At 46.7% G+C, this 24,998-nt stretch overlaps 1 protein-coding gene and 1 long non-coding RNA gene across 3 annotated transcripts in view; both read left to right on the top strand.

Moving 5' to 3' along the window:
* gria1a (glutamate receptor, ionotropic, AMPA 1a) overlaps positions 1-19,048 on the top strand; it is an 81,806-nt gene extending 62,758 nt beyond the window's left edge. The window contains exons 12-16 of one of the 2 annotated variants that reach the window (XM_061233669.1): positions 3,439-3,637; positions 4,390-4,637; positions 10,868-10,982; positions 15,109-15,243; positions 18,887-19,048. In XM_061233669.1, the coding sequence (XP_061089653.1) occupies positions 3,439-3,637; positions 4,390-4,637; positions 10,868-10,982; positions 15,109-15,243; positions 18,887-19,048 (859 nt within the window). Of the gene's footprint in view, positions 1-3,438; positions 3,638-4,389; positions 4,638-10,867; positions 10,983-15,108; positions 15,374-18,886 lie in introns of both variants that reach the window. The other variant, XM_061233670.1, reaches the window with a different exon arrangement.
* A 2,357-nt stretch (positions 19,049-21,405) lies between these two features.
* LOC133124861 (uncharacterized) lies at positions 21,406-24,574 on the top strand. Its single transcript, XR_009708350.1, has 2 exons — positions 21,406-22,311; positions 22,402-24,574. It is a non-coding gene; the product is annotated as an uncharacterized LOC133124861 (long non-coding RNA).
* The last annotated feature ends 424 nt before the right edge of the window (positions 24,575-24,998 follow it).

Below are 24,998 nucleotides of genomic sequence, written 5' to 3'. Positions count from 1 at the left end.
GACACGCTGCTGATTATCCCCCAGGATGCAGCAGGGAGTTCAGACGCGGGGCGGGGCGGGGCGAGACGGCCGCTAAGACAGGAGTCTGTACAGCTGCTCATAGGTCAGGCACTGCGCAGACCACACCCCTTTTCATGTTTCTCATGTTGGAAATGTCAACATGGCAACGCTGGGGACCGACCGGCAAGCCCATTAGAACAGCCCGGGTCTGTTTGGAACATGGAGTTTTATAAGCCTGCAGAGAGACTGAGCATATCAGTCTCACAGAGATCACCCTGAATGACCACTCTGCGTTTGCTCCCTCGTTTAAACAAGAGCCATCTCTCTTTAAATGAGATCTCTCCTATCTGTTTACGCAATAAGTATATCTCTGTTTATTAAACAGATCTCTCTTTCTGTTACATCCCTCTGTTTACATTTAAGATCAATCTTGGTATTTATTTTTATTTAAGCTAGATCACTATCTCCCACAAACTCAAATTCAAATTGGTTCTTTGAGCCAGAGATGAATGTTTTTGTAATGAATGTTTTATTGCACAAATGTAAAAGAGTAAGAGGAAAATAAAACTGATGAAATAAGATGGTCAGTCTCTGGTGTTTACCCAGCATGCAATTCCCCTCTCCAGCTGTCAGCGTGTTCTCAGCTCCTGCACTTTGCTTTTTAAAATGTGTTTCAACAGAACTGTGTGTGTGTGTGTGTGTGTGAGTGTGTGAGTGTGTGTGAGTGTGTGTGAGAGAGTGTGTGTGTGTGTGAGTGGGTGTGTGTGTGTGTGTGTGTATGTGTGTGTGTGTGTGAGTGTGTGTGTGTGTTTCTCAGTCTCACAGAACCCTGATATGTGTGTGTGTGTGTGTGTGTGTGTGTGTTTCTCAGTCTCACAGAACCCTGGTGTGTGTGTGTGTGTGTGTGTGTGTGTGTGTGTGTGTGTGTGTGTTTCTCAGTCTCACAGAACCCTGGTGTGTGTCTGTGTGTGTGTGTGTGAGTGTGTGTGTGTGTGTGTGTGTTTCTCAGTCTCACAGAACCCTGGTGTGTGTGTGTGTGTGTGTGTGTGTCTCACAGAAGTTATATTATTTATGTTATATAAGCATCTCTCTTGCTCTCTCTCTCCTCACTCCCTCTCTCCCTCTCTCTCCTCATTCCCGCTCTCTCTCTCTCTCCCTCACTCTCTTACTGTCCCACTCTCGCTCCCTCTCTCTCTCTCTCTCTCCCTCTCTCCCTCCCTCCCTCTCTCCTTCCCTCTCTCCCTCTCCCCTCTCTCTCCCCCCCTCTCACTCCCTCTCTCATTCTCCCCCTCTCTCTCTCCCTCACTCTCTCTCCCGCTCTCCCTCCCTCCCTCTCTCTCCCTCCCTCTCTCCCTCTCCCCCTCTCTCTCTCCCCCCCTCTCACTCCCTCTCTCTCTCCACACTTCAGAGAGAGCCCCAGATCCTCTGGGATCAGTGTACACATCAGAGTTTCGTCTTCTTCTTTAAGTGCAGTTACAGCAGACCCTATTAGTCTCCCGTAATTAACGTGCACGTGGTCATTGAATTCTAGGGCTACTCCCAGAAAACTGAGATGAATTTGTGTTCGCAGATCCTCGGTCTCTCTTATCACGGCTGAGCAGATGTGATAGAGAACAAAGAGCAGGTTGTGTCTGCCTGTATGTGAGCCCCCACGGCCCCCCCCAGGTGGAGAGATTAGCTCTGAATCAGTGAGTGTTTGCCCATTAAAAAGGGATCAATAAAGCAGAGGCAAGGAAGGGCCATCGGACCGTAAATCCCCATTGAGATCCTGTCCCACTCAATTTAGCATCCTTTAAACTGTGTATCACACTTGCGGAAGTATACGTGATAAATTTACCTTCAAAGTTATTTATGATTTGGTTATTTTGCATATATAAAACATATGCCGGGCGGCACGGATGGTGCAGTGGGTAGCACTGCCGCCTCACAGCAAGGAGGTCCTGGGTTCGAATCCCCGTCGGCCGGGGCCTCTCTGTGCGGAGTTTGCATGTTCTCCCCGTGTCTGCGTGGGTTTCCTCCGGGTACTCCGGTTTCCTCCCACAGTCCAAAGACATGCAGGTTAGGCCGATTGGAGAGTCTAAATTGCCCGTAGGCATGAGTGTGTGAGTGAATGGTGCGTGTGCCCTGCGATGGACTGGCGACCTGTCCAGGGTGTATTCCTGCCTTTCGCCCAATGTATGCTGGGATAGGCTCCAGCCCCCCTGCGACCCTGATCAGGATAAGCGGGTTCAGATAATGGATGGATGAAAAACATATGCCACACGACTCACGCTGTGTGATCTTTTGATAAGATTGAAGGATATGCCACAGTAATAAATGCATAATAAGACATTGATAACGGCTTTGTCCTTTATCAAAGTTATGAAGCGGACCTTTAGCCTGACGCTGATGAATGTTAGCACACATTATAAGAGTAGGGCTGTCAGAAAGGTAGCTGTAGTTTCATGTGTATTTACTGCCGTGTTCTGGTGAGTTATTCACTTCTTAATATTTGACACAATCAATAATGTATTCAAAAGAATAATTAGGTAGTTACTAAACTTTTAAGCATTTATATTAATGGCATTTTGGCAGATGCTCTTATCCAGAGCGATGTACAGTTGATTTTAGACTAAGCAGGAGACAATCCTCCCCTGGAGAAAAGCAGGGTTAAGGGCCTTGCTCAAGGGCCCAACGGCTGTGTGGATCTTATTGTGGCTACACCGGGGATCAAGCCACCAACCAGCCCTTTATAACCATGCCATATAAATAAATAAAAATACTGCCATCATATTTTTTTGTACATATTCTTATCATGGGACAATGTGCAAAGATACTTTTACAAGCAAAGTAGCCTCAACCCACAGTTTTCCTCTATGATATGAACTCACAATGGGACAGGGGTCAGTCACTAATCACAAACAGGCTCAGTCACTAATCACAAACAGGCTCAGTCACTAATCACAGACAGGGTCAGTCACTAAACACAGACAGGGTCAGTCACTAAACACAGACAGGGTCAGTCACTAATCACAGACAGGGTCAGTCACTAAACACAGACAGGGTCAGTCACTAATCACAAACAGGCTCAGTCACTAATCACAGACAGGGTCAGTCACTAAACACAGACAGGCTCAGTCACTAAACACAGACAGAGTCAGTCACTAATCACCTGCAATGCAAGGCACCAAAGCACTAAAGGGGTTAGGTGTCTTGCTCAGGGACACTTTGACACACACAGGGTGGCATTGAACCGGCAACATTCCAACTGCCAGACAACTGCTCTTACCTCCTGAGCCAACGTGGGCCCTTTCTGTGTGTGTTCAGGTCCTGAGCCACGCCCTTTCTGTGTGTGTTCAGGTCCTGAGCCACGCCCTTTCTGTGTGTGTTCAGGTCCTGAGCCACGCCCTTTCTGTGTGTGTTCAGGTCCTGAGCCACGCCCTTTCTGTGTGTGTTCAGGTCGCTGTCGGGGCGAATCGTCGGGGGGGTGTGGTGGTTCTTCACCCTCATCATCATCTCCTCGTACACGGCCAACCTGGCGGCCTTCCTCACGGTGGAGAGGATGGTGTCGCCGATCGAAAGTGCCGAAGACCTCGCCAAGCAGACGGAGATCGCCTACGGGACCCTGGACGCCGGCTCCACCAAAGAGTTCTTCAGGGTGAGGGTCCAGCTTTTCTCACCCGCGCTGTTCTTCAGAATCAGAATCAGAATTACTTTATTCGCCAAGTAGGAATTTGCTGTGGTTAGTGGGTGCATGCAGACAACATAAAGAATAATACTAAAAATAGAAACATAGATATAAAATAAAGTGGAATGTGAATATAAATAAAAAATATCAATAAATATTTACAATACAAGATGATACTGAAGCGGGGGTATGTGAAGTATTATTAAAGTGCAAAATCTAAAGTCTATGGGGGCGGGATAAGAGTCTGTGACAATGGGGGCCCCGGGCCTTGTTGACGTTGATTGCAGGGAGACAGTGTGTGTTCAGGACTGTGTGTGTTTCCTACTCCGAGCTTCAACCATCGGGAGAAACGAGGGAAAGTGGCAGGAGGTGATGATGGAGAAATCGAAAGACGTGAATTAGGCAAATGGAATGTTATCGATCCTTCAGACGTCAGTTTCGAAAGCCGCGTCAGTTACAGACGTGGCAGATGGGCAGAGATGGATCCACGGGCAAATCGTTTATACGTCAGGCTTTCTTGCAGCAAGGAAAGATTGGGGAACTTCTACTTCTAGCTCCTAAAAGGAACACTTAAGGGGTTGGAACATCCTTAAAGGTGGAGGATCTGGATCGATCTCCAGGTCCGGAGCGAGGAGAGGAGAAAAGTGAGCGATGGGAACGAGGACTCGGGTTCAGGACATTTCCCTAACCTCTCCGCCCTGTGTTGGGCGCTCCCTCCCCAGAGGTCAAAGATCGCGGTGTTTGAGAAGATGTGGTCGTACATGAAGTCGGCAGACCCGTCGGTGTTTGTGAAGACGACGGACGAGGGCGTGATGCGCGTGCGGAAGTCGAAGGGGAAGTACGCCTACCTGCTGGAGTCCACCATGAACGAGTACATCGAGCAGCGGAAGCCCTGCGACACCATGAAGGTGGGAGGGAACCTGGACTCCAAGGGCTACGGCATCGCCACGCCCAAAGGGTCCCACCTGAGGTACATACGCCCACCTGAGCATCGACACACTGAGGCATCGACACACTGAGGCATCTACACACTGAGGCATCTACACACACGCACACACACTCACACATACAAACACACACACACAAACACACACATACACACCCACACACACTCACACACACACACACACTCACACTGAGGCATGCACACACACTCACACACACTCACACACACCCACTCATACACACCCACACACACTCACACATACACACACACACACACACACATACACACCCACACACACTCACACATACAAACACACACACACACACACACTCTGACACTCCCACACATTCACACATACACACACACACACACACACAAACACACTCATACACACCCACACACACTCACACATACAAACACACACACACAAACACACTCATACACACCCACACACACTCACACATACAAACACACACACACATACACACACTCATACACACTCACACACTCACACATACAAACACACACACACACTCATACACACTCACACATACTCACACACTCACACACACACTCATACACACCCACACACACTCACACACACACACACACACACTCATACACACTCACACACACACTCACACACATACACAAACACACACTCATACACACACACACATACACACACACACTCACACACACACACACACTCACACATACAGACTCTCACACACTCACACACACGCGTACACATAAACACACACTCACATGGACACACACGCACACACACGCACGCCCACACACACTGCATGGGATATGAAAGATTATATCGCTGCCAAAGTCTCTTTCAATGGGGGCTGTTCAGTGGTGAAGGAGGATAAACTGGAGTGATAAATGTGCTGTTATGATAAATGACACAATATAGTTGTGTCACACTGCGATTAACTAAATTAAGTAAAATTGTATTGCCAATTTCATTTTGTTTGGTTTTCTAAGTTTGTTTGGAGCATAGCGCCTCCCTCATTCTGTGTTAGCATAGCTCCCATCTCTCCCAGTGTGTGTTAGCCTATCTCCCATCACTCCCAGTGTGTGTTAGCCTATCTCCCATCTCTCCCAGTGTGTGTTAGCCTATCTCCCATCTCTCCCAGTGTGTGTTAGCCTATCTCCCATCTCTCCCAGTGTGTGTTAGCCTATCTCCCATCACTCCCAGTGTGTGTTAGCCTATCTCCCAGTGTGTGTTAGCCTATCTCCCATCACTCCCAGTGTGTGGTAGCCTATCTCCCATCTCTCCCAGTGTGTGTTAGCCTATCTCCCATCTCTCCCAGTGTGTGTTAGCCTATCTCCCATCTCTCCCAGTGTGTGTTAGCCTATCTCCCATCTCTCCCAGTGTGTGTTAGCCTATCTCCCATCACTCCCAGTGTGCGTTAGCGTAGCTCCTGTCTGTCCCAGTGTGTGTTAGCCTATCTCCCATCACTCCCAGTGTGCGTTAGCGTAGCTCCTGTCTGTCCCAGTGTGTGTTAGCCTATCTCCCATCTCTCCCAGTGTGTGTTAGCCTATCTCCCATCACTCCCAGTGTGTGTTAGCCTATCTCCCATCACTCCCAGTGTGTGTTAGCCTATCTCCCATCACTCCCAGTGTGTGTTAGCGTAGCTCCTGTCTGTCCCAGTGTGTGTTAGCCTATCTCCCATCACTCCCAGTGTGCGTTAGCCTATCTCCCATCACTCCCAGTGTGCGTTAGCCTATCTCCCATCACTCCCAGTGTGCGTTAGCCTATCTCCCATCACTCCCAGTGTGTGTTAGCCTAGCTCCCATCACTCCCAGTGTGTGTTAGCGTAGCTCCCATCTCTCCCAGTGTGTGTTAGCCTATCTCCCATCACTCCCAGTGTGCGTTAGCCTATCTCCCATCACTCCCAGTGTGTGTTAGCCTATCTCCCATCTCTCCCAGTGTGTGTTAGCCTATCTCCCATCACTCCCAGTGTGTGTTAGCCTATCTCCCATCACTCCCAGTGTGCGTTAGCCTATCTCCCATCACTCCCAGTGTGTGTTAGCCTATCTCCCATCTCTCCCAGTGTGTGTTAGCCTATCTCCCATCTCTCCCAGTGTGTGTTAGCCTATCTCCCATCACTCCCAGTGTGTGTTAGCCTATCTCCCATCACTCCCAGTGTGCGTTAGCGTAGCTCCCATCACTCCCAGTGTGTGTTAGCCTATCTCCCATCACTCCCAGTGTGTGTTAGCCTATCTCCCATCACTCCCAGTGTGCGTTAGCGTAGCTCCCATCACTCCCAGTGTGTGTTAGCCTATCTCCCATCACTCCCAGTGTGCGTTAGCCTATCTCCCATCTCTCCCAGTGTGCGTTAGCGTAGCTCCTTATGAACAGCCTCCAGGGGGCGAGGCTTTGGTCTTCCTGGAGCAGTGTGCGTGATCCGCCTCTCCTCTCTCCGAGGATCCCGTCCTGTTTTCCCTCCCCTTAATAGCGTTTCACAGATTAATTTCCCGAATCGTTAGAGGCAGAGAGTGGCCTTGTTGAGGCTGACGGCTGCCTTGGCGTTACTGCGTGCTTAATTACGCGGAGCGAGGCGCTCCTCTCTCTCAGCGATGGCGGCTCTCTGAGAAAACCAGACGGGATCCCTGGGAGAGGCTGAGCAGCGTGTTTTCACCTCTGCGCTTTTCACAGCGTCAGACCAACGCACCTCAGAAACACGCGTTCTGAAATGACGATGATGGTGATGGTGATGCTGATGATGATGATGATGATGGTGTTTCATGAGCTGAGACTCCGTGGGCTACGGCACTCTTACACACTTTAAACGTTGTCACACGACCCCTTTCGATAAGCGACATGCTGGCGGGGAAGAGCTGGCTCTCGGGTGTCGTGCGCCTCCAGGTTGTTGTGTGAGGCGTAGTGTTAATTGGGCGGCCGAGGAGGAGTGCTGAAATTCCACACTTTCACAAATGCAAACATCGGCGCAGTTTGGCATCCCGTTACCACGGAGACGGCAGAGCCTTCCCCACGGGCCTTTGCTGAAGTCTAAACGCTGAGCGTTCGAGCGACACTCTTCCGCGTCTTGTCACGCGACGCTCGTCGAAACGGTCATGTGGCTACGTTTAAATCGGGCTCCGCACACTCCCAACACTGCACCTCCAATGTGGCTGAAAGCGCGGAGATTCACTTTCACGCGGCTCGAGGGTTAAAAATAGCCCGTCGCATCCCGAATCGGCCGTCGCTCACACGGAGATAACCTGCTCAGGAACGGCGAGTGCCTCAATGCTCTCGAAACAATGACTCACCCGACGAAGCAGTCAGAGACAGAGCGAGACGCCATGATTGAGAATGCAAATGAGGAACTTTGAAAATGTCACCCAGGGCGGGAGGCAAATTAGACTGAATACCGCGCTCCGCTATCGTGAAATCCGCGATAAGAGAGCAGGGAAAAGAAAAGCTTGTGAATTCATTGATGAATAATAATAATAATAATAATAATTGATGTGTAATTGTCTCTCGCCCTGCGGAAGGCACACTGTCGCCAGCCACATTGGGGCTGTCTCTGCAGGCTGTGCGAGGGGTGTTGGGCGAGATCTGATCCTGCCGGGAAAGACAGAGTTGCTAATGCAAGATTCGGCATTTAGCACGCTAACGAGCTCACATTAACATCAGTCCACCTCTGATTAAGAGCCTACTGCTCGCTTGCCAGCCTCCGAGCGGGCAAGGTTGATGCCTCTATCCGCCCCCGCTCGCAGGCCCTGATCAGCTGGGGGGGGGTGAAGCCCTTTCCCCTGTCTCCTGGAGCACTGACTGGAGGGGCACTCTCAGAAATGAAAGTTTGAAAAGGTGCAAATGCTTGTGGCTGGGGCAATACCCTATAGGTTCAAATTGTACCCCTAGAGAGCAATATATAATTTGTACTTTGGAATAGGTGCTCAATTATACCCAGAAAACATTAATATCCTTGAAGAAGAAAAAAATCCAGTGCTGATCCTTACTGGACTCCAAGGGAAAACGGGGCAGTTTAGTTCTGCACTGGGCGGACATTTTAGAGCACAATGTGTTCGGGGCGTGTACGTAATTGTGTCTTTCCTGTGTCAGGACCAGATCTCATTGAACACCAGACTTTGGTCAAATATGTAAGTGTTTTGGATTTAAATACTTTTCTGTGCTCAATTGATCTTGCCTGGTGCAATTGAGCCAACCAAAAGGACCGGAAGGTGGGCGGAAAGGAGTATTTATTCGCTTCCAATACCCCAGGCAAGCTCAGCAGGGCGCCGAAAAGTATTCGAATCCGAAACAATGACGTATTTGACCCAGGTCTGTGAAACGCCCCTCGAAAAGACACGCCACAAACGGCATTCATAGCTCCTGACATCACTCCGCGTCAGTGTGCAGGGAGGCCCCGTCCCGGCGCTCCGGACACGCGCCTTCCTGCTCGCTCTCCCCTGCGCCCGGCGTGAAGCTCCACTCATGCCTGCGTTCGGCTGCCTCCCATCTCAGGCTGGCGCTCATCCGCTCCCCCGCGCGCGGATGTGCATTCTGCCCCCTCACCCATGAAGAGGACTTCTTTCCGTCCGATGTGGTCAGGAGGAGAAAGAATTCGGCGGTTTTACGGAGAGAGATGACGCGGGAGCGGAGACAGGCCCCCCGTGTGCGTCGCCTGGGTCATGTGACGCACTCGGGGGGCCAATCACAGCGGCTCACGGTAGCGTGGGGACGGAGTGACTGATATCGGATCGGACAGCACGTGCGACGCGTGCTGACGCCTTAAAGCAGTGCTTCTGGGGGACCCCTGTGTGCTGGGCTCTGCTCCATCTCCCGCTCAATTAAGTCTGTTTAGGTTCATTCACAAGGTTTACAGCTGCGATGCAGTTTAGGCTCATTGTCATTGATTTTGTCAGTGAATTCTTCATTATCTGCGAAATTATTAGTTTTAGTGTCCACAACTTCACCAATTAGGAGTCTGTTGATTGAATCTCTAATTTGATCAGTTATCCTTTTTTTTTTTTTTTTTACCTCTTTTTAGTCTAAACTCTAGTGTTAATAATGTGGTGTAAGAGAACTTAAAAGCTTGTTAAAATTCTGGGATTGCAAAAGAAAGCCGGCACACAGGGGTCCCCTGGACCAGTGGCCTACAGCTCATCTCCCCTCTGATTGCGCTCCAATGTACTGCCCTCTGGAAACGTGGGTGACAGGAAGAGAAAGGTTCCAGATTACAGGAGAATTATCGCAGCGCCGGCCCTTAACTAGAAATTTATCAGCGAGATCTAAACAGCTCCAGGGCCCAGGGACCAGGACTGTATCAGGCCCGTGTCTGACTGGCCCTGCTGCTACCTGCCCGGGCTCTGACCTTCTAACCAGTATTACAATTCTGAATATGAACGCATCACAAATTCTAGATTATACGAATGGGAATGGAAGTTTTTTTTTGTTTTTTTTCTAGTTCATATTTTTATGCCGTTTTCCATATCTGTACTTGTGCTATATTCTGTATATTTAATCATTTTCAGGCCGCAGCTGTGCACCGATACGTGCCCGTTGTGCTCAGTAGCGCGGTGGCGTGATGAAGCTCCTCGCGCAGATGAGACGCTGTAGAACGGCACGTCTCTGTGTCCAGAGCACTGCTGTTATTAGGCAGAGCGAGCTCGGTTTCCGGGGTTACAGAACCACAGCAGAAACGCGATGCAAAGGGAATAAAAACATGGGCTTGGACTATTAAAGATGACAGCTGTGCGACCTTCTTCTCTGCAGCCAAAAACTAAAAGACCTTCTTTTGAGTGTCTTATATATATGTATGCATTTCTAATACAATAATACTAGATATACAGTGAGGTCCATAAGTATTTGGACAGTGGACAAGTACAGACTGTCACCCTTATTTAGAAGTTATTCACATCCATATCAGGCGATGCGTCCAAATACTTACAGACGCCCAGTACAGATGTAATGCACACTGTGCAATATATCACCCGTAGGAAACTGCAATGACCAGGGTGCCCAGAGGGGGCGCCACTGAGCCGATATCAGTCTCTTGCTCCGCAGAGCCAGCGGCACGGTCTCTCTCTGTAAAACCCGCCTCAGGAGTGCGCATTACTCTCCATTCAGCTCCCGAAACGAGCGCACTCACTCGCAAAATCACCGCACTCCTGCTTCCTAATCTGCATAGCCGGCCACACACAGGTTAGGTTGATGACATGATTGATTCATTTTTGCCCCGGGGCAAACCTCGGGACGGAAACTGACCGGTTGTATTTTATCGTTTTTTAAGAAACCCAGTAAACCTGGCAGTGTTAAAACTGAACGAGCAGGGCCTGCTGGACAAACTGAAAAACAAGTGGTGGTACGACAAGGGCGAGTGCGGTAGCGGCGGAGGTGACTCCAAGGTCAGCCGCCATTTTGTGCCGTCCTGCGGGTAACCGGCGCCGTGGGGGGGTAACCGGCAACCGCGCCGCGCAAACACCTCGGCCACGCCCCGAGACCGTCGAGCGCCGTTTCTCGACCCAAAAGTAATAAAAAAATAAAAAAATAAAAAATTAAAAAACTTAGCCAATCACAATGGGGCCGGTGGAGCCAAAGTGCGGATGCAGTCTCACCGTAACGCTGCTGCAGAGCCTCCCTTAAAGGAGCTTTCACGGTCGGCGTTGGAGAATAAAGCGCGTTTAAGCGCCGTGCGTAACACGCCGACCCACCGCCGGGTGTTTGCCTCCGCTGCTGGCTACCCAAAGTGATACAGTAATACACATCTCGCAGCAGGGAGAAAGCCACAGAGCTAGATGGAGTATTAACACATATCACTTTCACACTGAAATATCTGATGATGACTGTGCTGTCTTTCTGTCTCTCTGATGATGTACTTATTTAGGCAAAAACATAGATACGTAGTTATGAATGGGTGTTATGTGTACTGAATGTTGCTGAACAACATAAAATAACATGGATAATGTTATTTATGTTATGTTCCTGGTTGAAGAATCCCAGTTAACCTAGCGGTGTTGAAGCTCAATGAGCAAGCCATCTTAGACAAACTGAAAAACAAATGGTGGTACGATAAGGGGCAGTGTGGAAGCAAAGACTCCGGAAGAAAGGTCAGTTCTGCTCAACACCCCCCCACCCCCCGCCCCCCGCCTCAACCGACAAGCCCCCCCCCCCCCCCCCCCATTAGGGCTGCTCTCCTGACACCTGCCCTTTCACCTTTCACCCCACTCTGTCATTTACACCCAGCAGTAACACTTTACGATTTAAACCTCTGTACAACACCCATGATCCTGCACAACACTCGTTATGGTAGTTGCCTCTAGAGGGCGCAGTGGTCAAACTTTCCGTCGTGTTACATGGATTGCCATTAACTAATGTAGTAATGTAGAACTAACTACTGTTTAGTTAATCTGTACAGCTTTGTTAATGTATTTGTGCATCATTAACTCATATTAACAACAAAATAATTTAATGCCAGGGCATATTGGAATGAAAAAAAGAGTTAATGTATGTATTAATGGTTTACTAATTATATGTTTATGCTAATTATTCATGTAACTAATACATTAGTTCATAGTTAACAAATGCATTAACTAATGAAAAGTTAATTTCATGCTTAATCTATTTGTACATTATTGTACAGTGTTTGAACCTTATTGTAAAGTGTGACCACTGTGCCCTCTAGTGGCAACTGTCATAACGAGTCACCGTTTGTGTTGAGTTATCAGTGCTGTACGGACATTTAACACCAGAGAGATGGACTGGATCTCACCAGATATGTTTGTTTCCTGAGACGACAAATATGCATCTGTAGTTTCTACATGCACAGTTGTACTCAGACACTCCTGATGACAAAGATGCCAGGACTATCTGTACTACCCAGGAATTAGCTGCTGTTTAGTGGCAGATTTTTCAAGCAATAAATCTCATTTTGATGGGGAGTTATTGAAGTACACGGATGAGTGAAGAATAAAACGAGCTGACCTTCTTAAAAGTCAGAAACAGTCTGTGATGTGCACCACACTGAATTACAATGTTGGATTTAAATTTCTGCTCTAGAAATGTAATTTACCCATTTAAATTCTGTATAAAATGCCGCAAGGCCACACATTTAACAGTACGGACAATGGAAATTGGAGATAGGGGGACCACAGACAGAGCGTTTCAAACAACAACGGTTAGGTTTTAAAAAATTATAGGTTTAAAAGATCCGCCAATCCACATCCTGAGAGAATCAGTCACCCATAAGGAGTCCATAGTCTCGGGGTGACAGCCAGCCTTACATTAATCCATAATCCAAAATCACACTAGTAAATGTCAGAGTGGGAAGAAAGATATTGATATGGGCTGTTTGTGAATAACTCAACCCTAACCCCGCCCCTTTCAGAACGTGGACTGTGCATGCGTTTGGATGAAACCCTTATGGAATCTGGCGGCCATTTTGAACCTTTTTAAGCAACGGCCCGCAAACCCAACTGCATGCCTCCGCTGAGGGCCACTCCCCCTTCTATTGTGATGTCATGGCCATGTCAACGGAGTGTTAAAGCCCCGCCCACCGTAGCAGAGTCACTGGAGCCAGGAAGTGGTTTGAAACGATGTGAAGTGAAGCAGTTTCCCACTGTGAAATACAAACCGCTTAATCCAACCAATATGTTTCGGATATCAGTTTATTGTAATATTTTTTAAGTGTTATTCCAGATTTACGATATTGTTTAAACACTACACAACAGTGTGGTGATATCATTAAGCTCTTGCTAGCCAACAGTGTAGTTTTTTAAGGACATCATAAATCTGAGGATATTAAAAACACTTTATTAGGAACATTTTTACTTTATTAAACCTACTTATTAATGTGATTATCTAATCAGCGAATTGTGTACAATGATACAATCATGTAGATACAGGTCAGGAGCTTCAGATAATGTTCACATCAACCATCAGAATTGGGGAAAAAATGTGATCTAAGTGACTGTGACCACGGAATGATTGCTGGTGGCAGACAGGGTGGTTTGATTATCTCAGAAACCGCTGATCTCCTAGGATTTTCATGCACATGACTCTCTAGTTTGCAAAGAATGGTGCAAAAAACAAACAAAAAATCCAGTGAGCAGCAGTTCTGCAGACAGAAAGGCCTTGTTAATGAGAGACGTCAGAGAATGTCCAGACCGGTCAAAGCTGACAGGAAGGTGACAGTAACGCAAATAATCACACATTACAACAGTGGTATGCAGAAGAGCATCTCTGAACACCCAACGCATCATAACTCTAAGTGGATAGGCTGCAGCAGTAGAAAAAAAGTAAAAGTAAAAAAAAAAGTAATAAATACCTAATAAAGTGCTCACTAAGTGTATATAGATATTGTTTATTTTTACAATCAACTGGTAGTCGAAATACATCGATTGGAGAAAGAGGTTGTGCAATTGTTGGATCATGAGAAGATAAGATTTTTCTATGGGAATTCCCATTGTTTCAAACCATTTCCTAGGTCCGGTCACTTTTCTGAAGTGGGCCGGACTAGAACACTCTTAAGTGCCAGAGGAGCCGCCCCCCCCTCCCTGCTGTCCATAGATTGGATATTTAGCCTGAAGCTCCGCCCCCTTAAATGCACTCTAAATCGGACTATATTTCATGGCCATAATGCATGGTGCCAACCACTGTCTACGCTCCCTGTCCTAACCCACAGCCCCAGATATAACTGCATAATCGTAATGGTGTTTAAACAGATAATGTTTGTGAATTATCAGTGCAACCAATTTAAATTAACTGGACATGTGCATATAATTAGCCAGCTCTGTGATTTGAAAAATGAAAAATGATGATGATTCTGTTTGATATTGCATGCATGCATGTGTCTGTTAATATTTGTCAGAAATGAGACAGGAAATTATTCATTTCGATGAAAGATCTCAGAGAGCAGAAGCCTGAAACATTTTATAATTGACATTTAATCATCTTGGAATAACTCAAAATAATGAAAGAATTTGACAGAAATTCTTATATGAATCACTTTGAAAAAGCTCCAATACATCTATTGCACTGTCACTGGGCGATGTTACGGTCTGGTGGCTAATACGATAACTGGAAAATAAATATATGAAAATTTGATAGCACAAATTTGTGATGTCATTAGATAGGTAGCTTAATTGTACTGATGAACAGTAAGAATGTTAGAGTAATGTAGCTCCTCGTTATTAGCATTAGCGCTGATGTGCTGTTTGTGTGTGTGGTTATGTGCGTATGTGTGTATGTATGTGTTTGTGTGTATGTGTGAGAGTGTGTGGTTATGTGCATGTATGTGTGTGTGTGGTATGTGCGTGTGTGTGTGTATGTGTGAGAGTGTGTGTTTGTGTGGTTATGTGTGTGTATGTGCGTGTTTGTGTGGTTATGTGTGTGTGTGTGTGTGTGTGTGGTTATGTGTGTGTGTGTGTGTGGTTATGTGCTTGTGTGTGTGTGGTTATGTGTGTGTGTGTATGTATGTACGCGTGCGCACACACGTGCAGGTGTATTTCTGACCCATCTCTCTGCGCTCCACAGGACAAGACCAGCGCTCTCAGCCTCAGTAATGTGGCGGGAGTGTTCTACATCTTGATCGGAGGGCTGGGCCTGGCGATGCTGGTGGCGCTGGTCGAGTTCTGTTACAAGTCCAGAACCGAGTCCAGGCGAATGAAGGTGTCCGTGCACACGGCACAGGCGTTTCACTGCGCTGCCTTAGACAGCTCGGGCACTAGCGCCCCCTATACTGAGCTGCAGAATTACAGCCTATACGGAGCCCAGAGTGTTAAGATTTAAGACCAAAGGGGTAGGAACGATGCCTCACCCTCGCCACCCTACGCCGATCGCAGTAGAGACAACACTCACGGCTTCCGCTGCTCCTGTGTGCCCCGCTAACCGCTCTGTCTGTGCTCTCTGACTGGACCCATTCAGATCCACACTGTTCCTCTCTGTCCTCAAACCGCAACATAACACAGCAACCGACTCTCACAACGCGAACCACACAGCGCTGACTCTCGCTAAGCTAACCACACAGCACTGACTCTCGCTAAGCTAACCACACAGCACTGACTCTCGCTAAGCTAACCGCATAGCACTGACTCTCGCTAAGCTAACCGCATAGCACTGACTCTCGCTAAGCTAACCACACAGCACTGACTCTCGCTAAGCTAACCACACAGCACTGACTCTCGCTAAGCTAACCGCATAGCACTGACTCTCGCTAAGCTAACCGCATAGCACTGACTCTCGCTAAGCTAACCGCATAGCACTGACTCTCACTACACTAACCACATAGCACTGACTCTCGCTAAGCTAACCACATAGCACTGACTCTCACTAAGCTAACCACACAGCACTGACTCTCACTAAGCTAACCACGCAGCACTGACTCTCACTATGCTAACCACATAGCACTGACTCTCGCTAAGCTAACCACATAGCACTGACTCTCACTAAGCTAACCACATAGCACTGACTCTCGCTAAGCTAACCACATAGCACTGACTCTCACTACACTAACCACATAGCACTGACTCTCGCTAAGCTAACCGCATAGCACTGACTCTCACTAAGCTAACCACATAGCACTGACTCTCGCTAAGCTAACCACACAGCACTGACTCTCGCTAAGCTAACCACACAGCACTGACTCTCACTAAGCTAACCACATAGCACTGACTCTCGCTAAGCTAACCGCATAGCACTGACTCTCGCTAAGCTAACCACACAGCACTGACTCTCGCTAAGCTAACCGCATAGCACTGACTCTTGCTAAGCTAACCACGCAGCACTGACTCTTGCTAAGCTAACCACACAGCACTGACTCTCACTAAGCTAACCGCATAGCATTGACTCTCACTACACTAACCACATAGCACTGACTCTCGCTACACTAACCTCATAGCACTGACTCTCACTAAGCTAACCGCATAGCACTGACTCTCACTAAGCTAACCACATAGCCCTGACTCTCACTACACTAACCTCATAGCACTGACTCTAGCTAAGCTAACCGCATAGCACTGACTCTCGCTAAACTAACCGCATAGCACTGACTCTTTCTAAGCTAACTGCATAGCACTAACTCTAGCTAAGCTAACCACACTCTGTCCTAAAACCGTATAGCACTTACCCACGCTAAGCTGACTGCATCACAATGAGTCTAGCTAAGCTAACCACATAGCACTGACTCTCCCTAACCTAACTCCACAAACTGAACAGCACTGACTCTACCTAAGCTAACCCCACAGTCTGCACTCAAAATGCATAGCAATGACTCTAGCTAAGCTAACTGCATAGCACTGATTCTCGCTAAGCTAACTCTGCAAACTGCACAGAACTGACTCTCGCTAAGCTAACCACATAGCACCGACTCTCGCTAAGCTAACCAGCCAGCACTGACTCTAGCTAAGCTAACCGCATAGCACTGACTCTCGCTAAGCTACCTCCTCAATCTGTGCTTAGATCGGATAGCAGTGACTCTCCCTTCGCTCACAGTAACAATACCAATAGCACAATTAGGCTGGCTGCTTTTCTTCCGGGGTTGGGTACTTGCCGTGGCGCCAAAACATCAGTTTTACTCATTTGAGCTTGGTCACTCACCCTGGTACCGAAACACTAGTTTGAGCTTACTAATCGGCATACATTTACTCAGTTAAATACCACTGAACGTTATCTGGCCAGTAGCGTGTAAAACAGATGAGAAGAGGAACAGACACCATGTCTATTGAGCATTTTCAAGAACAGACATTTCAGTTCTTGAAAAAAATGCCTTTATGGTGTTCCATACCGTCAAAGCAGTGACTGTGCCCCCATAACTAATAAATAAATTATTAGTATATTAACTGGCCCTTGTACAGATAATAGATTATTACAGAAATAAAAATAAGAAGTAATTTCACGGATGTTTCTGCGGTCAAGGCTGACGCCATTTCTCTTTTAATTATGTTCTTGAAAATGCTGCGGGGTTGGTGGTACAGAGAGCAGAGTTTATGAGACAGATACTCCAGACTGCCTTAATGTTACTCTGCAGTCAGAGAGCGGAGATTATGAGACAGATACTCCAGACTGCCCTGATGTCTACACTGTATGTAAACGCACACACCCAGAGCCTCAAGCAATCAAATGGGCTGGAACCAAATCATTTCAGAATGGAGGGCACCCCACCCTGCATGCAGATCTGTAATTACACGTTCCAGGCCATCGGCTTTCCTGATAATAAAGTACTTAAGCAAAGAAGCTGTTAACCGTGAAGTTTCAAACCCTCCACCGCACACCGTCGACGTGAAACACGACCTACAACCTCACTCTAATGTAGCAGAGAGCGTAGCAGCTAAACGCGGAAAACACAAGCGCTGATTTAACAACACAAACAAGACCACAGTCATCCACCAAACCCACTAACTATCCATCACATGTCAAACGTTCTGTGTGGAAATCCATATGGGAATGATAAAGTCTATTATTCAGTAATGTATGTATTGAACATCTATGTCTGTCTATGCAAGTAGAAATCAAAATGTATTTCATGTTTGGCTTCTTATAATTTTAAGGGTCTTGGACATACTTTTAGAAAACAATGTTTACATTTTATTAAAGTAATGTCACTTAAAACATATGTACATATTTCCTTATTATTTTAATACACCAATCATGAAGCAGTATTCAATATTATATCACCTATAATTAAAAAAAAGAAGTTTTCTAACAGTTTATCAGGCCCTTGCAATACGTATTTTTTGTAATCATTGTTTAACCAGGCTGTCCCATTGGCATTACAATCTCTTTTCCAAGGGACACCTGGGACCTGTCTCATGAAGCTGGATTACTGTGTTAGCCGGATAACTGCACTGAATAAAACCCACAAAGCAGGATTAGTTAGCTGGTTTCACTCAGTGCAGTTATCCAGCTAACTCAGTAATCCTGCTTTGTGGGTTTTACTCAGTGCAGTTATCCAGCTAACTCAGTAATCCTGCTTTGTGGGTTTTACTCAGTGCAGTTATCCAGCTAACTCAGTAATCCTGCTTTGTGGGTTTTACTCAGTGCAGTTATCCAGCTAACTCAGTAATCCTGCTTTGTGGGTTTCACTCAGTGCAGTTATCCAGCTAACTCAGTAATCCTCCTTTGTGGGTTTTACTCAGTGCAGTTATCCAGCGAATTTAGTAATCCTGCTTTGTGAGACAGGCCCCTGGTTCATCCGAGCAGCAATGTCTCATAGTAATTTATGTTCAAAGTGCATGCTGAGCTTCTTTAGTTGTGTTGGCCAGATTGCGATGTACTGATACGTATTTCCGTGTGTTTTTCGATGTTCTGCAACCAGCAGTCGATCAGCGATGCCCTGCACGGCTCCACGCTGCCGAGGGCTGGCGGGAGCGGAGGTGAGAACGGACGCATCGTGACCCACGACTACCCAAAAACAGTGCAGACCCTCCCCTGCGTGGGCCACACAGCAGGAATGGGGCTCAGCACCTCCGGCATGTGAGGGGGGGGGCAGGGGGGGGAGCTGAGCAACCACCCCAATCTGAACCCCCCCCCGTCCCCCCCCCCCCCGTCCCCCGCTTCACACAAACTGCCCGAAGGACTGACGGACCGACCCACTCCCACTGCGGTGGGAAGGCGGGAAAAATACCTTTTTTTTAAAAAAAAGAAAAAAAAAAGAAAAAGAAAAACCGTTTGTTTGTTTTTTTTTTTTTTTTAAAGAAAGAAATCACGTGCTGCAATAACTTAAGCCGTCTGGACTTAAAAAAAAAAAACGTGTACATTTATGTGATAAAAAAAAAAACTTAGCAACAAAAAGAAGAAAAAAAGGGGCGCTGCGGTGGCTTGATAGACCCTTTCCTTTAGTGTCTGTGTGCAATATCTCACTGTCATCACACAGCCAATCACACACCTTTACTCTCTACAGCCAGCCAATCACACACATTACATTACATTATTGGTATTTGGCAGACGCTCTTATCCAGAGCGACGTACAGTTGATTAGACTAAGCAGGAGACAATCCTCCCCTGGAGCAATGCAGGGTTAAGGGCCTTGCTCAAGGGCCCAACGGCTGTGCGGATATTATTGTGGCTACACCGGGATTAGAACCACCGACCGTGCGTGTCCCAGTCATTTACCTTAACCACTACGCTACAGGCCGCACCCAATCACACACCTTTACGCTCTACTGCCAGCCAATCACACAACTTTACTCTCTACAGCCACCCAATCACACACCCAATCACATACCTTTACTCTCTACAGCCAGCCAATCACACACCCAATCACACACCTTTACTCTCTACTGTCTGCCAATCACACAACTTTACTCTCTACAGCCACCCAATCACACACCCAATCACACACCTTTACTCTCTACAGCCAGCCAATCACACACCCAATCACACACCTTTACTCTCTACTGTCTGCCAATCACACAACTTTACTCTCTGCAGCCAGCCAATCACACACCCAATCACACACCTTCACTCTCTACCACCACCCAATGACGGAAAAGAAGCAATTTCTTTGCACATGATAATAACAATAACAACAACAATAATAATAATAATAATAATAATAATAATAATTAAACTATCATGTTCTTCTGTACTGAAGTCTGTGCAGAGACTGTCAGTGCAGGTGTGTGTGTGTGTGTGTGGAAGTCCTCTTCCCTAAGTGTAATGTTGGGTTTCAGAGTGCTCTGTGCGGTAGCCCCTCACTGCCCCCCCGGCCCTCTGCAGTAAAGCCACTGAACCTCCTCTCGCTGTGAGCTCCCAGAGCCGACCGAGCCTGTGTTTACCTGACCGGAGACTGGGCTCTCCTCTTAGAGAAAATCCCCTTTCTGTTTACGCTTTGTTGATATTTATAACTGTGCATTGCTGCTACATCTCCTACGACTCTCTATACCTCATTATCCTGCATCTCCGCTCCTCTGCTAGCTCATCCGTCACCGCCCAGAGTTCCGTGAGTCTGGCTCATGAGCCACCTGTCACACACCAAACGCCAGGGCACTGTTCACTAAAACTAACGTGAAACAACACTGCTATACGCTGTGTGTGTGTGTGTGTGTGTGAGAGTGAGAGTGTACATACGTGTGTGGGAGTGTACGTGCGAGTACGTGTGTGTGTCTGTGTGTGTGTGTGTGTGTGTGTGTGTGTGTTTATGCATGTGTGTGAGCATGTGTGAGAGTATGCGTGTGTGTGTGTGCTGAAGACTACAAGGGCTTTCTGGGGAACACTGGTTCAGTGCGAGACCCACACAGAGCAGACGCACACAGCGTTCACGAAGAGCGCAGGGGGCGTCAGTTAGGGCTGCTGCCATGACGACGGTCTTATCTGCCCCTCTGACTGTGTGCACGGGTGTGTCTGTGCGTGTGTGTGTGTGCGTGTGTGTGCATGGGTGTGCGTGTGTGGCTGTCTCCACACACAGTGCTGCATATGAGGTTAACGTTCTTCTGAACCCGTCAGTGATTCATTATTCCCAGAATATTCCTGAAACATTCCTGAAACATTCCTACTGTGTGAGCCTGCGTTAAGCGCTTGGATGGAAGTCTTACATGTAATTTAAAAATTCACAATAACAGACAAAGATTTCATTAGTCTGTGTCTCATGTATGGAAAAATAAATGAATAATTGGCCTTATTGGGCATAATTTTATGCATGTGGTAGGCTCTTTTATTAAATATGATCTACAATACTACAATCTATAATTTACAAATTGAAGACCTTGATTTATGTAACAACAGATGGGGGGGGGAGAGACAGGGGTAGAGAGAGAAAAAGTAAGAAAAGATAGAGAGAAAGAGAGTGGGATGGGGGTGGGGGATGTTCTCTGGGCAGGAGGGGGTGCTGGGAGAAGGAGCTGGTCCTGGTTTCTGAGTTTGCGTTTCCTCTGAGAACAAACGCACAGCAGCAGACACTATGCGAGGAGACAATCAGAATTATTTTCTGACTCTTGTGGGAGCCTCTGAATATCAAAAACATCATTCCTGATTAACCGTTTTGTATATTTCCCCTGCTGAAAAAAAAACAAACTCTCGAGCGAGGCTTTTAAACAGCTGGTCATAGCTGGCTTTTACAACGGGGTCTGATTCTGAAAAATTGACCGGTTTGATCCTCACATCAATGCAGGATAGCAGTACGATGTTTTAACAATATTTTATTTCTGATACATTATTTAAAAGAACCCAAAAAGTATGATAAAATGAATAATGATGTGTTGTGCGAATATATTCTAGTCGAAGCTGGCATCTGTAGCTTCCATGCAGCAGACGTGGGAGTTGTGCAGTCCTCACTGTGAGTGAGTTTTACAGAAAACGTCTGTTCTGGATGTGCAAAGATCAGCTCCAGACAAAGCAGAGTGCGGTCTCTCTAACCCAACCCAAGAGCCCAGTTCTGATCAGGAGTGCGGTCTCTCTAACCCAACCCAAGAGCCCGGTTCTGATCAGGAGCGCGGTCTCTCTAACCCAACCCAAGAGCCCGGTTCTGATCAGGAGTGCGGTCTCTCTAACCCAACCCAAGAGCCCAGTTCTGATCAGGAGTGCGGTCTCCCTAACCCAACCCAAGAGCCCAGTTCTGATCAGGAGTGCGGTCTCTCTAACCCAACCCAAGAGCCCAGTTCTGATCAGGAGCGCGGTCTCTCTAACCCAACCCAAGAGCCCAGTTCTGATCAGGAGTGCGGTCTCTCTAACCCAACCCAAGAGCCCAGTTGTGATCAGGAGTGCGGTCTCTCTAACCCAAGCCAAGAGCCCAGTTCTGACCAGGTGTGCAGTCTCTCTAACCCAAGCCAAGAGCCCAGTTCTGACCAGGTGTGCAGTCTCTCTAACCCAACCCAAGAGCCCAGTTCTGACCAGGTGTGCGGTCTCTCTAACCCAACCCAAGAGCTCAGTTTTGGCTCAGGTTCATGCCCCATCCTGTGACTAAACTGACAGATTCTGAGTCACACAGACTCACAATCCACAACCACAGTTCATCAAAACCATGGCAACGGTTACCAAGCAACCCTTTTGGGTGCTCCTCTTTCAGCTGTTGGCGTGAGTGCCAGTCTTTGGTAGAAACAGGAGAGGCACAGAGTGGTATTAAACAGGACAGACACAGAGTGGTATTGGTCTTTATTAAACAGGGGAGACACAGTGGTATTGGTCTTTATTAAACAGGGGAGACACAGTGGTATTGGTCTTTATTAAACAGGGGAGACACAGTGGTATTGGTCTTTATTAAACAGGGGAGACACAGTGGTATTGGTCTTTATTAAACAGGGGAGACACAGTGGTATTGGTCTTTATTAAACAGGGGAGACACAGTGGTATTGGTCTTTATTAAACAGGAGAGACACAGAGTGGTATTGGTCTTTATTAAACAGGAGAGACACAGTGGTATTAAACAGGAGAGACAGAGTGGAATTGGTCTTTATTAAACGGGAGACACAGTGGTATTGGTCTTATTAAACAGGGGAGACACAGTGGTATTGGTCTTTATTAAACAGGGGAGACACAGTGGTATTGGTCTTTATTAAACGGGAGACACAGTGGTATTGGTCTTTATTAAACAGGAGAGACACAGTGGTATTAAACAGGGGAGACACAGAGCGGTATTAAGCAGGGGAGACACAGTGGTATTAAACAGGAGAGACAGAGCGATATTAAACAGGAGAGACACAGTGGTATTAAACAGGGGAGACACAGAGCGGTATTAAACAGGGGAGACACAGTGGTATTAAACAGGAGAGACAGAGCGATATTAAGCAGGAGAGACACAGAACGGAATTAAACGGGAGACAGAGAGCAGTATTAAACAGGAGAGACACAGAGCAGTATTAAACAGGGGAGACAGAGAGTGGTATTAAACAGGAGAGACAGAGCGATATTAAACAGGAGAGACACAGTGGTATTAAACAGGGGAGACACAGAGCGGTATTAAACAGGGGAGACACAGTGGTATTAAACAGGAGAGACAGAGCGATATTAAACAGGAGAGACACAGAGCGATATTAAACAGGGGAGACACAGAGCGGTATTAAACAGGAGAGACACAGAACGGTATTAAACAGGAGAGACACAGAGTGGTATTTATACAACATGTCCGCTGCAGCAGGGGAGCAGATGTCTTTGTCATGCAGGGCTAGGGGCAGTTCATGGCTTACTGTGAACTGGCGGGACGTGCTAATCTGCGCTTAAACCTGTCCTGGAGCACGGCTTGCAGAGAAATGCCAGGAGCGTGTAGAATTGCAAAACACACACGCACACACACACATACTTTCAGCCGACCCACACTTAGAGTACGTGCAGAACAGAAACTGCAGGGGTCATAGGTCACTATGAACATTTCTGATGGGGGGGGAAGGTCTATGACATTTGCACACAGAACATAAGCTTTGGACACTACCAATTTTGAAAAGCACAATATTCTTTTGTAAAATTCCCTTTTCATTTTTCCCAAAAACAAAAGTAAGTTGTACTTCCCACAGTGCACTGTGCAAACGCCTACCATCCAACAATAATTTATCATTTTATAGAATTCATCATTGAAAAAGTAAAGAGATTGTTTTTGTTTATTTTTAATCTGTTCGTAAGGTACAGCATAATGAAGAGGAGAGGAGACAGTCATCTCTGTTAGAGGGGAAACCTTGTATGCCATGATAGATTTGTATAAAAAGACCTTCAGCATTTTTACTGTGTCACAAACAGGAGATTCAATAAGCCTGTTTCATGCCAGGGGGAATTTGAGCCAATGTTGAACTGAATATTGTTTTTTATTGTTTAGTTAGGATTTTTAGGGTTTGGTCCTGTTGATTTTTGTGGCACACTTAGTGAATATCACGCTTTTCAATCTTTGTAATCTAACATTCTTACTTTTTTGTCATCTTTTTATGGAGAAGAGAAAAATAAGTTATCCAGTGTGTTCACAAGGCCTTCACGGTCCCTTTTTATAGACCAGGATGGAAAGATGTAACTTGAATTATCGCCTGTGGAAATATAATAAATGAATAAACATGTTCATAAATAAATGAGACCTTTTCTAACCAAAGCTCCCATTGTGTTTCTCACTGTGTTGAGCATGGGGGTTACATAGAATACTCATAGCCAAGTATCAAGTTAAAGCTACTGTGTGTTTTGGATTCATTCATTTGAGCAGCAGCAGAGTATAGTTGTGGAAAAAAAAAAAAAAGTATAGCGCAACACAATTGACATCTGTAAATGTAAAGATATCAAACAGGATGACTGGAAACCCAAAAACAAACGTTAATGTGAAATACACACACACACGCACAAATACACATACACACAAACTACACACGCACGCACACACGCACACACACACGCACAGAACCACATTGCTTTTCCAGGAATTTTTTTTCCTTCTCCCTTTTTCTCCAGTAAAAGATTCTGTATCTCAGAATTCCTACAGTAACACCCCAGTGGAGCCACCACGTTTCATTCTGATAAATTAA

The sequence above is a fragment of the Conger conger genome, chromosome 3 (assembly GCF_963514075.1).
Source record: "Conger conger chromosome 3, fConCon1.1, whole genome shotgun sequence".
In the NCBI taxonomy this organism is placed as follows: domain Eukaryota; kingdom Metazoa; phylum Chordata; class Actinopteri; order Anguilliformes; family Congridae; genus Conger; species Conger conger.
The sequence above is the reverse complement of the archived record's forward strand: the minus strand, read 5'-3'. Positions and strand labels throughout refer to the sequence as shown.